Raw genomic sequence first — 13820 nt, 5'->3', positions numbered from 1 at the left:
GCTGGTCTGATACATCATGTTGAAATTCTTTGTGAACATCAAAATACCAGTGTAGGCTACAGAACAGCTTCTTCAAAGCCTGAAGTTTCCAACAGCTGTTAATGTTTGAACAGTATTAATTGCCTCTCAAACAGTTAGTTTTAAACAGCCTTACTGGAGTCATATGTGTCTGCTACTAACAAATAAAAAAATACATAAAAACATGGCCTACAAACATGCAGACTAGTAGCAAAGAAACTCTGAACATAAGTTTGTTATGTCATCTGGATTTTTTTTTCTTTTGTCTTTTAGTTTTAAATTGAAGAGAAAATGTCACTTTATGATGACTTGGGTGTTGAGACCAGCGATTCTAAAACAGAAGGCTGGTCCAAAAATTTCAAACTGCTACAGTCTCAGTTGCAGGTGAAGAAGGCAGCTCTCACACAAGCAAAGGTATAGTCCCTTTGTATTTTTACTTTCTAGTATTCAAACTTATTTTGTGTTTGGGGCTCTGAGGAAGGTTTGGGACCTTAAGACTACCAATCTGGGGTAATTTTGCTGGGATTTGTCTGAATTTTTTGTGAGAAGCCTAGGAGAACTGAGGGGGGATGCAAGGGGGAATGTTCTTTTGGAGTCTTGAAAAATTAAAACTGAATTTGGAACTGATGTGTGCACTGCAGGCTTCATATTTTGTAACCAGCAGAGCCAAAAGCTGATTTTCCAGTATAACTTTGAAGGTAATGAGATTATACATTTTGGGGGTTTTTTTGAAGTAAGGGTCACACTGTGATTCAAGCTTCACAAGTTTCACATGAAGCATCACAAGCTTCAACAATTTCTAGTGCCACACTATTTCACCCTTTTTCAGTAAGCAGTTTTGGTATTTTGGTTCAGGCAGGACATGTGTGTTCTTTGTGGTGTTCTAAAGTGAGATTACTTGATTATAAAAGAAGTAGTAGCATAGTTACTGAGTTCTTCAACAGGCACAGCATTTTTTCACTAGAATTACTCCTGATTTATCCTTCTAAAATTGAGGGCACTGTTTAGTTGATCATTGAAACAACCTGCTTGAATGAAGTCTATATGTCTATTATTATATTAGATATATTCTTTGTCTAGGTAACTGGTATGCAGTGTATGCATAGATTAATAAAAGAATACAATAAAATTGGGAAGTTCAAAGTTCAAAATAGATGGATATATTTTATCAGATGATAAAATATGAAGAATGGCAGATCTTGGGAATAAATCTAAACCCATTTGTAAAAAAACAACAAAACAAACCCTCTTGATTCAAACTCATCTGAAGAGAACATCTGGATTTTTAATGTGTTTTTCTGGTCCTCTCCAAACCAAGGACCATTCACCTGCCTCTGTGTGTTCTAGTGAATGCAAAAGCAAAGTCTGATGTCACTTGCTTAAAAAGAAAGGTATGTAATGGTTTCATTGAAGTGTTCTTTGAAATTCTGCATCAGGTCTGTATTTCTGCAGCAGCTCTTTAATAATAGTTGGCAAGCAGCTGTCTCAGAAATGAGTGGCCTCTGTCTCCACTAAAACATAACATATACACTAAGTTATCCACCTCAGAGGTGGTTAGAAAGGTTGAGGATTAGTGTAGTTAATAAACTGAGATGATATCTTGAACTTTGCACAGTGAATAATTTGAGACAGTAGTTGTTTTTCATCCTTGTAAAATTAAAAAAAAAAAAATAAAAAGGAGATACCAGCTGTAAGTACATAAAGAAAGCTTCATTTTAGAAAACTGTTGTATCCTTTTTAGGCATTCTGTGTTTTGATTATTTTTTTTCAGAGTCAGAGATCAAAACAAACAACAGTCCTTGCTCCAGTGATTGACCTGAAACGAGGCAGCACTTCTGATGAGAGACAGATTGTGGACACACCACCTCATGTAGCAGCTGGGTTAAAGGTAAGACCAAGGCAGCTAAAAAGTCCAGCTATTTTAACCAGTATTTTGAAGTTGGAATTCTTGGACTACAATCTCTTTTTTTTTTTTTTTTCCATCATCTTTCCTAGTGGTCAAAGAAGTGATTATTTTCTGAAATTAATTTCCTTTGCTCAGAGGTTTTTTTAATTAAGGAATGCTTCAACTTTATACAGACTTCCATGTGACATAACATGAAATTACCAACATTAGTGTGCAATTGAAATAAACCAGTGTTTTAGTGTATTTCTCCTTGACAGCTTCAAAGTACTTTGCAGGACAGGAATTTGGTTGGATAAATAATGAGTGTAATTGTAATTGCACCAGTGTTGGAACTGGACCTGTATAGCAATCAATATAAAAATAAAAGAAAAGCCATCTAACCTTTTAAAACAGACTTTGTGTGGTAAGGAATCAAAAGAAACCTTCTCCTTGGAAGTTTTTCAAAAGTAATGGTTCTGAAGTAGCTATTTCAGATGAGAGAGGAACAGTCTGTGCAGCTATGCCATTGTTACAATAGCAGGTGAGGAAAAGACTGATGAGACTGTGTGGGAGGAGCCCTTGCAGATGGTTGCAAAAGCAAGTTGTCATCATACTTCTAATAATGGATTGATGAGTGTTGAAATGTCTTGTCCGTGCTGATTTGGTGCTGCTTTGTATTTGGCAGGGGGATGTGGGTGGGCTGAATCTTTCTATGTGGAAAAATTTGAGATGGGGAGAGACTGGGTGAAATGATAGGTATGGAAGTCAGGACTCGAGTTTTGCGTTGGGAGTGAGAGGGAGGTGTTAGACTGGATGTTGTTCTCAGATCTCAGCTGAAAAAACTTTTTTTTTCTTGGTTGTTTGTTTTTTTCTTTCAGGATCCTGTGCCTAGTGGTTTTTCTGCAGGAGATGTGTTGATTCCTTTGGCAGATGAGTATGATCCCATGTTCCCAAATGACTACGAAAAGGTGGTGAAACGGCAGAGAGAGGAACGACAGAGGCAGAGGGAGCTGGAGAGGCAAAAGGAGATTGAAGAAAGAGAAAAGTAAGGCATTCGTTTTGACTCCTGGCATATTGACAATTAGGTAAAGAATAGAAACATCAGGTTTTTTAGTTTTATCTTAACGTCTTCAGGGAAAGTCTTAAAGGTTTTGTGAAGAATACTGCAGGCTTGTAGAAACAAGCACAATGTTTTAATTATTGTCTTCTAATGCTCTCACTAAAGTCACCTAGCAGTGAAAAAATCCCAGGATTTGTCATGTTTACAGCCTCTTTGGCTTGTAATGAACAAGCTGAAATGGAATAATTAGGTTTTTATATGTTTATTTCTGTAGTAGCAGCAGTATTTGGGTGCTTCATCTGTCATGATCAGACTTTGATCTTGCAGGTATTTTAGAGCATTTGTTGTCAGTGTAACTACAGAAATACCTTTCCACACTCAAAGATAAATCATCCTTTCTGCTTTTAAATACTCCAGATTGATACATGAATGCATTCAGCACAGCCTTTGAGAGGCATAGTTGTGTTTTCTTTTTTAATATTCTGCATTCAGGTTGAGTAAGTTAATTGTGTATTTATTAACTCCTTTATCTCTGGGCAAAAGAAAATAACTACTTAATTATCTTAATGCCCTTTCCCTGTAATGTGATATCTCTCTAATCATGTTAAAGAAGTTGAATGCAGAAACATCTGCCACCCAAGCAGTAAGATTTTATTTGTATATTTTAAGTAAAATTAATAAGGTAGCTTCATCATGGTACAAATCATCTAAACTCTAAGGAATTACAAGAGGAATATTCTGTTGCTCTGTTTAGATTGTGGAAATTAATCAATATTTTTAGTAATCTAGGCTTCTCCCTCTTCTCTCAGTTATTTCTTCCTTGTTCTGGTGGAGGAAGAATGCCTGAGGCTGTGTAGTACTACAACTAGCAAGCAAGGTCTCAGAAATCTGGGCTGTCACTCCCACAGCTTCAGCATTGATCACTATTTAGTTGAGCCTGTAATTTGTATGTGGGCTAATAGGGTAGTCTTCATATATAAAATTAAGAGAGAGGAAGTGAAAAATATGTTATACATACATAATTTAAAGTTGGGGAAACAGTCTTGACCAAACTTGCATGAGATGTACTCTCTGTGATAACCCAGCTGTTTTCAACAGAGTGTAAGTTTGTTTTAAATTCTCAGTGTAGAGATTCAGAAATTTTGTCTGGTTTCATAGTCATGCTATTTTTAGCATCTTGTAGCACAATTTCAATAGTTGTGCTGGGAAGGAGATCTCATTTATGCACCAAACTGTGTGCATAACTTTGGGAAAAAAATTCTTCTCCTTTTTCTAAAGCATCAAAAAAATTAATTTCCTGAGACAATAAATAACAGTTGAAGTGCAGACAATTCTTGAAGCATTTATCAGCTAAATGTTAAAAGTTTTAATAGACTTGCCTGAATCTCATTTGAGTTGCCAAGCTAACTTCTTAATAACGTTTAAACAGTATGATTTTTGGTGGTTGTTTTGTTTTGTTTTTATTTACAGAGTAAATAGCCTCTGATTGGGAATCTGAGGCTGTTTTTTGTTTGTTTGTTTAATTTACAGAGTAAATAGCATCTGAGAATTTAAAATGGATTCTGTTCAAAGCAGGGTGTTTAAATAATATCTGTTATTTGATTCCATACAACACCTCTTCCACTGCAGTCTTTCAATCACTGTAGTCAGTTTCGACTAGCTATATTCAGATGCTTCCTCATTTCCATACATTCTCCTTTACTGACTTGGAAGTGGAAAATTATCTTGGTTTGGATCTGTCTAACATTTTATAAAATATACTCCATGAGGATAAAAGTGTAAAGAAACAAAAAGTAAAGGTCTATACTTAGACCTTCATGAGAAACATTCTAAAAATATTCTAAAATCTAAAACTAATTCTAGATTATAGCAATATCATTCACACTGCAAAGGTGGCATCAAAAATGAAAGCAAAGAGTTAACTTTGATGGTTTCTTATCCTAACTTGCTGTGTCTCCTAGAAGACGTAAAGACAGACATGAAGCCAGTGGGTTTTCAAGAAGACCAGATCCAGATTCTGATGAAGATGAAGATTATGAAAGGGAGAGACGAAAAAGAAGTAAGTTTGTGTTTTTGATGGGGAAAGAGAAGGAGGGAATTCACAATCCTGTTCCATGGAATCTTTATTTCTGTCCCAGCTGAGAAGTAGGCTGTTAGTTCTGAGTCATTTAGATTACACCTAGCATTTTAATCCACCATAAATGTTGTAATGCAGAAAACTGTTCTTTCAGTGGCCATAGATGGCAGCTGAACTACTTGTGGAAAGACCTCTTTTTACATTAGTTTGCAGATACCTGTTTTAAGTTTCTGTGTGGTGTAGGTTCCAGGAAAGTGGTGAGGTGTGAGGTAAAAGGCTGCGAGAATCAGTGTTGTGTTTTCACTGTAAGATCTTGCAATTCCTGCATTTGTTGTTTGAATGCCCTTAGAACTAGGTAGAAGATGTAGGTCTGGGTGATGAGATGTGTCTTTGCATGAAGAGAATTAAATTTTATTCTCTTTCAGCAACAAAGGTACAGTAAATAATTCAGATCTGTTGTTACTTTAAAGAAGAAAATTTCTGACAAGGGGCATGTCAGATATTTGTTCTACCTTGGAAGTTTGGGTTAACGTTAGAATATTGCTCATTAAAATATGGAAGGGACTTTGTACTTGACCTTTTTGAAAGTGTAGTTCATCTTGAAGAGACTGTCTTTATCATTGGGTTTGATTGAACAGTTTTAGAACTGAAGGTTTGTTTCACTGTGGTCTTTAATTTTGAAATCCTATAAAACGGGTTTATGATAGACAGCACACATAGTGCATCTCTGCAGTCTGATGTTGTCTCCCTTGAGGTGTTTTTCATTCATTTCTAGTTCACTCTTGAAACTCCCCAGGCTGCTCTCTTGCTAGTTTTCTGTTGATAGAGATGTTAAGAATTGACTGGTAAGGAGCCAAAACCTGTGTTAAGATTCAATTAAGTTATTTTGGGCAGCAGAGCCTAATCATAGTAATGTGTTGTCCTTCATTTTGTCCATAGGTATGGGAGGAGCTGCCATTGCACCACCCACTTCTCTTGTTGAGAAGGACAAAGAACGTAAGTACACTAAAATCCAGTTCTCTAAAACCAAGCACTGTGGTGTATTTCTCACTCAACTTTCTAATCAGTTAACTCTTGCCACTCTTCCCATATGGTTCTTTGTGGCCGAAGAACTTGTAATAAATAGTTCTTTGTTGATGGGGAAAGAAGCTGTGGGCAGCCTATGATGCTACTGTGCTTCACATCTGTAGCAATAAAGGAAGAAACCTTTAGAATAGAGAACAGGTTGGGCAAGCTGGTCTATTCCAACCACATTCAGTTACTCATTTCTGATGTGAAAGAAGAAATGTTGCAGGCAATATCTGCAGACTAGAAACCTCCACAGGATGGAGAGAGGATTTTTCCATTACCCTCTGCTTGAAGATGTACAACTGAAGGAGTTGTGCACTGCAGACAGAATTTTGTAAGTTTTTGAGGGATACAGTGTTTGCTGAAGAGCTGTGTGTGCACTAGGGTTACCCTCAGTGAAGATGGCTTGTGGTTTGCAGTTGTCCGCTAGATGGCATAACCTTGCTATAAGAACAAAACTTCAATTTTTTTCATATCTAATTGTCATTACATTTTAGAACTAAAATAATGTACAGCACGTTCCATCTGTTGTTAAAAAATAATAAGAAATAAGAATCTTATGCACGCATACTTTTATTTTGGAGTCCTGGTTTTTTTAATGGGAAGATTCAAGTAAAACGTAGCTTGTTGGAGGAAGTGAATGATACAAGAGTGAAAGCATTTGAAGGGTGTAAGCATTAAAAACAAAGATTGTTATGAGTAAATGATTAGGAGCAATTGGTTGCTGTCAAGAAAAAGTAAATATAAGCTGGAAATATTACAAATATCTTGTGGGGAAAAGCTTTCAAAATGTGACATGATCTCTCAAGGAAACCTTTGTGCAGCTTGTTCCTTGATGCTCAAAGGAAGGCTGGAAAAATCTGAGAAAATTGCTGAGGAAGAGCACAGGAAGACCTTCCTGCCAAGTTGTGAGGCTCGTAAAGTTAGGACCCCTGGTTCTGTCATGGAGTGGGTTTATTGCAGCTCAAGCTCAGTGACTCAACGACAGGGACCTCACCCATATTTTACCTGTGCCTCTTAAGGCTTCACAGTCTGACCATGCACTATACACCTGTGAATACAAACTTGCTGTATATCCAGTGAGGAAAATTCAGAATAACCCAACTCAAATCTTGTTTCTGAGAGAGAGATGAGGGGATGTTAAAGCAGAACGTGCAAAGGAAACATTCTTCTGATTTGGATTTATGTGGAAGACTTTTCTTCATAGTTTGTTAGTGTTAAAGCAGAAAAAAAGTACAGATGTGCAGATGAAGAACTGTCTGTAAATGAGTCAGACTGAAGGCATAGTGCTCTAGTGTTCATAACAAGTAGGTCGTTCATGCAAAGTACTTTATTGAAAAAACTATCTGTTTTCTTCAGCTGTAGCATCATTTCCTTATGAAGAGGAGTCCAGACCTCGGGCACCATCTTCCAAAGCAGCTATTCCTCCCCCAGTGTATGATGAGCCAGAGAGACCTCGTTCCCCCACAGGACCTAGCAACTCTTTCCTTGCTAACATGGGGTAATTTATTGACTTCAGCACATTTTGTGGAAAAAGGTCTTAGAAGGTGATGGAAACCAAAGGTTAAAATAGTTCATCTGTAGAGAACACAGCCCATTCCATGTATGTGGTTAATCTGGGTGCATATTGTCCTAACTGGCAGGATTCAGAAAATAACAGATTGCCTGGGGAAGATGTGGGAGTCCCATCCCTGGAAGTGTTCAAGGGCAGGTTAGACAGGGCTCTGAGCAACCTTACCTAGTGGGAGGTGTCCCTGCCCATGCAGGGGAGTTGGATCTAGATGATCTTTAAGGTCCCTTCCAACCCAAACCATTCTATGACTCTGTGATTTATTATTTACTCAATCAAGGGAAATGCATTTGAGGTGGTTGCATTCCAGGCTGGTCATTTAAGAGCTCTGGAGCCACGCTCCAATGTAAAGTGTTTACGACTTGTACAAGCCAAGCTGTTTAGTATATAGGAAAACACAGATGACATGTTAGTTCCTCCAGGTTTCTTTTCTATCTTTGTCTTAAATTTGCTGTGTACCAGTGGGTGAATTATTTCAGCTCTGCTTTGTTGGTTTGTTCAGAAGTCCAAAGTATGTTTTTACAAATGTAGCAGATGTGGCTTTTTTAGATTTACTTTTCTGCCTTGGATTAGCATCATGTATAATGCTTGTGTTAATACTGTGGCAACAAAATGAAGTCAAATTTATAGTTAAAAACAGTTTAGAGACCCCATTTAAAAGGTGTAGTGGTTAGATATGGTCCTCTTATCAGTCACATTGGGCGTTGTGGAAATGCAGCCTCAGTGTTGTCAAAACTGTATGCAGGACAAACACAGGCATAAAAGTGTAGTGTATTACATTATCACACTGCTTTTCCATTTTGGAGACATTTTAAATGCATTTTTTGATTGAAACACTTCCTTTTTTTTTACATTGTCCAGGAAAAAGAATAACCAAACTCAGTACTGTTGGACTGGTTCATGCGTTGTTACCACCTCTAGTTAGCAGTACCCTGGGACCTGCACTTCATTGTAGAAAGTGCTAAAACTTGACCTAACCTGCCTGTCTCTAACCACACAATCACAGTGGCTACTGTTTATTCTGTGAATTAGTGTTTGAACCTTTCAGCATTACATAGACAGACTTCTTAGCCTTTTTTTAATGCCTTTGTATGTTTTATATAGTATTCTTAGAAAAGAGTTGGGTAGTTATTGATCCTGTGTTTTCTATGTAATCTTGTGCACCTGTTGATAAAATAGAGGTGACTGAGTATGAAATGCTTACAGTGGTTTAAACTAGTATACCATGGCATTTTTTTGTGTCTTGACTTATGTAGCTATGGTCTCCAAAGAACTGTCAACACAAGTAGGTATGTTTTGCTTCTAAATACTCCTTCAGTGGGACTTCATTTTTATTTGTTCTTGAAAATTCAGAATGAGAGACATGTAAATGAACACAAAAAATGTCCAAATTTGTTACAGAAGGACTAGCAAAGCCATGTACTCTGGAGTTGACACCAACTTGGAACTAATATGTAGTGAAATATGATCTAGTGTGGGGAGTAGATTTTTCCACATCTGCCTTTTCTCTCAAACTTTTGATACCAGCCACTGCTAAAGATAAGAAACTGAACTAAACACAGCTTTGTCTAATCTGATTTGTGATTTACTGTCAGCAGTCTGATCTAGTGAAAGATGTCCCTGCCCATGGCAGAGTGGTTGGACTAGATGATCATTAAACATCCCTTCCAACTCAAACCATTCTGTGGCGTGTGTGGTGCTGACTTGCACTGCTAATTGGAAGTTGGGTTGTATTTGTAAAATTATGAACAATTTTATTTAGCTTCTCTGCCAACTCCTCTATCAGTAATTCAGAGACAGCACTTGTAATCTTCACAGTGTGCTGTGAAATCACTAGGTTGTGTAGAAGCTACACACTAAAGTTGTATAGAAGCTCTTATGTTTTCTGTCTCTGTGTAATGAGATTTTTAAGAGGTGGAATGAGCACTCAGGAGAAATGCAGTCCTCAAGTTTTGTGTAAGAAATCTTTGCTAACTGATGTTTCTTTTGTTGTGGTGTTGTGTTGGTTTTTTTTCTGCAGAGGAACAGTAGCTCATAAAATCATGCAGAAGTATGGCTTCAGAGAGGGCCAGGGGCTGGGAAAACACGAACAGGGGCTGAGCACAGCACTGTCAGTAGAGAAAACAAGCAAGAGGGGTGGCAAGATCATTGTTGGCGAGGCCGCAGAGAAAGGTAATTTTGTCCTACACCAATAAGTTTGTGCAAAATGGTCAGGGAAGAGTAGTAGTTTGGGCTCAGTGGAAGCTTCTGGATTATTTGTTTTACCATGTGTTCTTGCAGAAAATACTAATTAAGAGTTGGAAGAATGGCTCGTATTCTTGCTTGTTAAAATGTACCTGTTTTATCTTTAAGTGGTACTCTTAATTTTTTTTTTTTAGCTCATCCTCTCCTTCCTCCATCAGTTGTCTTTCTTTAGAGTTTGGAAGCTTTTTCTCTTAAAGGGATGATCCTACTCTACTCTTGCCAGCTTTCTCCCTGTCACGTGCTTTAGATATTGCTGTCATTTCCCTGCTGTTGTCTGGTCTAGACACAACACCCGGACTTCCTGTAACAGCACCTTTGCCTGAGCACAAGTATTGGAAGTCAGGAGATCTGATTTCTAGTTCTTGGGGAATGTGATACAATTCTGAACCTACAAATTCTTTGTACCAAATAAAAAGTACATTGTCAGTGTTCTAGCTTAATTCACATTCTGTAGAAGTGATTTTTTCTCTTACTGTCTTTCCAAGTAGCTAGAAGTTCTGGATGACTATTCATCACGAAGATGAAAATACATTTTGTGGCTTTTATTCCTTTGTTTGATAGCAATAAGATACTGATAAAAGCCCCCATATAAAGTTTAAATGAGCTTTAATCTGAAATTATTCCATGATTCACTGTTGCAGAAGCAGGCAAGAAGGCAGATTCTAACCCATTGACTGAGATACTGAAATGCCCAACTAAAGTGGTCTTACTAAGGGTAAGTTGGGATTAAGAGAATATATCTTGGTGTTTTTTGCAGTATGTGTGACTGGCTGAAATGTTTAAACTTGTGTGTTGCTGTTCACTGAGTGTACAGTTTGAATGGTTCTGCCCTGTATCTACATGGTGCTTTGTGTTGTGGAGAAAACATGTCTTCTTGAGAGACACGTTGTGACTGGAAATCAACACTGCTTTAGATTATACAGTTACTTTGTTTTAGTACTACAGAATTTTCTCCCGGGGCTCTTTACTGGTAAACAGAAGCTTAAAGTATTCGTAGTCAAAGCTTGCATGCATCTGTGATTTGCCAACCTCATTGTCTCTGCATCAATTGAGTTATTTCTGTTCTTTTAACTTTCAGAACATGGTAGGTGCTGGGGAGGTGGATGAAGACCTAGAAGTTGAAACCAAGGAGGAATGTGAGAAATATGGCAAGGTTGGGAAATGTGTCATCTTTGAGGTAAGAGATAATCTGTCTTTCTTTTTGGCTGCTTTGAAAGCAAACTGGGCACTTACCCTCATAAAAGGCTTGTTACTGCCTGAGGGAAAGGGGCACAAGTTAGAAGATCTTGCAGGGGTCCTTTGTGTGTGAGATACAAACTTTTAATGTCAGAAACTGGGAAAAAAATCTGTGGATATTGTGCTTTTGGATCCTTTTTACTGTGTTCTCTTTACTACTGTTGTGAAAAACAAAAATTTAGAACAGTATTTTTGCTACTGTTCTAATTCTGGTTTTGTTTTGTTTCAGATTCCTGGTGCCCCTGATGATGAAGCTGTAAGAATATTTTTAGAGTTTGAACGGGTTGAATCTGCCATTAAAGGTAGGATACTAACTTGTGTGGAGCTTGGAGTTAACTTCTGGGTGGACTGAACAGTCTCACTGATGATATTGTTTAGCTAAAGAAATCTTTACTTATTTTAATTGCTGCTTGCTGATTTGATCTTGGATTTCAATTCCAGCTGTTGTGGATCTAAATGGAAGATACTTCGGAGGCAGAGTCGTGAAGGCTTGTTTCTACAACCTGGACAAGTTCAGAGTGTTGGATCTGGCAGAGCAAGTTTGATTTTAAAAATCTAGCTCAAGGTGTCACTGTTTTGGCAATCACGTTTTCAGCTGTAGGCTGGGAATAAGGAAGAGAAAAGTAGCTTTCCTAGCAAACTGGAAACAAGCCTCATTGAATGGATTTTTCGCATTCGTTGTGACTTACATTTTTTTGTAATATAAAGCCCTTTGAAAGTCAGATTCACGTCTTGTGGTTTTGAATTGCACAATTCTGCTTGTCACTCTGGGGATCCTGGTTTGTCAAGCTTTCAGATGACTTTGTTCTTTTTTGCAAACCCACTGCTGAGGAAAATGCTTTGTCTGTATTCCTGCCTTCCTCGTTCTGGTCCTTCATCGTGGAATCCCTGTGATGCCTCCACAATAAGTTGGAAGCTTTGGAAAAGGACTGTTCTATCATGCTTCTCTTTGATGGGATCTTGCAGAGTTACAGCCTTGTTCTCATAAGTCCTCCTTTCTCTGCACGCCAGAGTGATTTGGGGTCATTGGACAGTTGGCAGCTAGTTTGTTGTCTCCTGACTCCAGGAGAATACTTTCTATGCCAGAATGGAGACTGAAGTAACAAGGAATGCAGCTGTCTTTCTTCCCAAATCCAAAAAAAATACATGCTTAACCCAGGGAAATAGAAGGAGGAAGGATTTTAAATGCTTAGCTATTTGAAGCAGAATGAGTGAACTGTTAGCAGGAGCTCTGTGCTGTCAGGCAGTCTTTACTAGAAATACCCAGGGATAACTGATTACTGAAATGCTATAGGTAGAACTGAGGGAAACTCATCCTTTGATCTGGCCAGTTATCAGATTTTCATTTCCTCTAATTTCACATGTAGGTAATTAACCTTTGCTTAACCTAGCATTTGCTCTCTCTTTATATGGTTGAAGTCAAATAACATCAGGATCAGGCCTTTGTTTTGTGTTTTTTTAAGAAATGCCAGTGGAAGTTTCCAAATTAAAAAAAAATTCTTGTATGAAAATCTCAAGAGTTGATGAACTAAACTGTGAAACAGCACAGTTGTAAGTCTATCTTTTTTCTCTTTTTTTTTTTTGGTCTGTTGTAAAATACTGCATAAAACTCTCCTGGTTTTACATTTGCTTTTTTTTGGGAACAGTATGTGATAAAGAGTTGGCAACAGGTGGCTATGCAATGGTGGCAGTTGTCTCTGTGCTCCATTGCAGCTAGAATTGTACAGATACTAAAATGGATGCGAGCTCTAAGGGCATTTTAGCTGTTAGGAAGCTGGTTCTGGATGTCTTTTTCCTTCCTGTTACACACGGGTATTGGGGGGAGGGGGTATAGACCTGTAGTTGATTAACCCTGTGAATATCTTCAGTTATTGCCCTTCTAGAAAGTTTTGGCTGCAGATCTATATACCAAACCCTTGGTCTTGTGTTTTGCTTATTTTGTCTGCTTGTGTTCCACCAATCTCTGTACAAACACTTGCTTGTAAAACAGAAAATGATTTTTTAAAAAAACCTTGTATTTTACCTGCTGTGTGTTGGCTTCCTTACTCTCCTGTTGCTCAAGGCCTTCCCACAGAGTCAGACGCTTCTACACCACGTGTGTTGGTGTTGGCAATCCTTGTCAACCACCATTAGAAAACCTCACTGCATCAGAGGTGAGGAACCAGCCTGACTAATACTAAAACCACAGGACTTGGGGCAATAACAGAATCCAGATTCTGTTATTGACACTCTGCTGTTAGTTTTTTGTTTGACCTTCAGCAACACTTTAGGCCTTTGCTACTGTGTAGTAAAACAAAGCAATTAGCCTAATATGAATCAGCATAGGTTTGCTTATAAAAGTCAATCAGTTTGGCATGCTGTAGAAGGTTCAGCCCTGATAACAGATTTAGTATGATCTGAGCTTAGCTTGAAATATGACTTGGCTTTAAGCAGCATGATTTATGGCTCTTATTTCAGCAAGTACCTCTGTTCTGACTGACAAGCTGCATGCGTTTCCTGAGGTATACAGACTGCTTTTTGTCTTTTAACAAGCTGTTCTGCTGTTTTCTCTACAACAGCAACTTCTGATCTTCCAGTTTGATGCCTTGAAGGTTTTCCATTTGCTGAGAATTGCTTTACTGGCAAATTGTGAACCATTTAGTTCTAAAAACCCTTACTGTTG

General features: G+C 37.9%; 1 protein-coding gene across 1 annotated transcript; it reads left to right on the top strand.

The window, feature by feature from the left end:
• The first annotated feature begins 297 nt into the window (after nt 1-297).
• Nucleotides 298-12033, top strand: RBM17 (RNA binding motif protein 17). The gene is made up of 11 exons (XM_010003952.1): nt 298-432; nt 1790-1906; nt 2782-2948; nt 4925-5022; nt 5980-6036; nt 7468-7609; nt 9699-9850; nt 10564-10637; nt 11001-11099; nt 11388-11460; nt 11600-12033. Exons 1-11 carry the CDS (start codon nt 310-312, stop codon nt 11701-11703), a joined length of 1206 nt encoding a protein of 401 aa, XP_010002254.1. The 5' UTR covers nt 298-309; the 3' UTR covers nt 11704-12033.
• Nucleotides 12034-13820: the final 1787 nt, after the last annotated feature.

This window comes from Chaetura pelagica, unplaced genomic scaffold (genome assembly GCF_000747805.2).
Source record: "Chaetura pelagica isolate M959 unplaced genomic scaffold, ChaPel_1.0 scaffold518, whole genome shotgun sequence".
Lineage (NCBI taxonomy): Eukaryota > Metazoa > Chordata > Aves > Apodiformes > Apodidae > Chaetura > Chaetura pelagica.
Note: the sequence above shows the minus strand (reverse complement) of the source record. Positions and strands in the feature narration are given on the sequence as shown.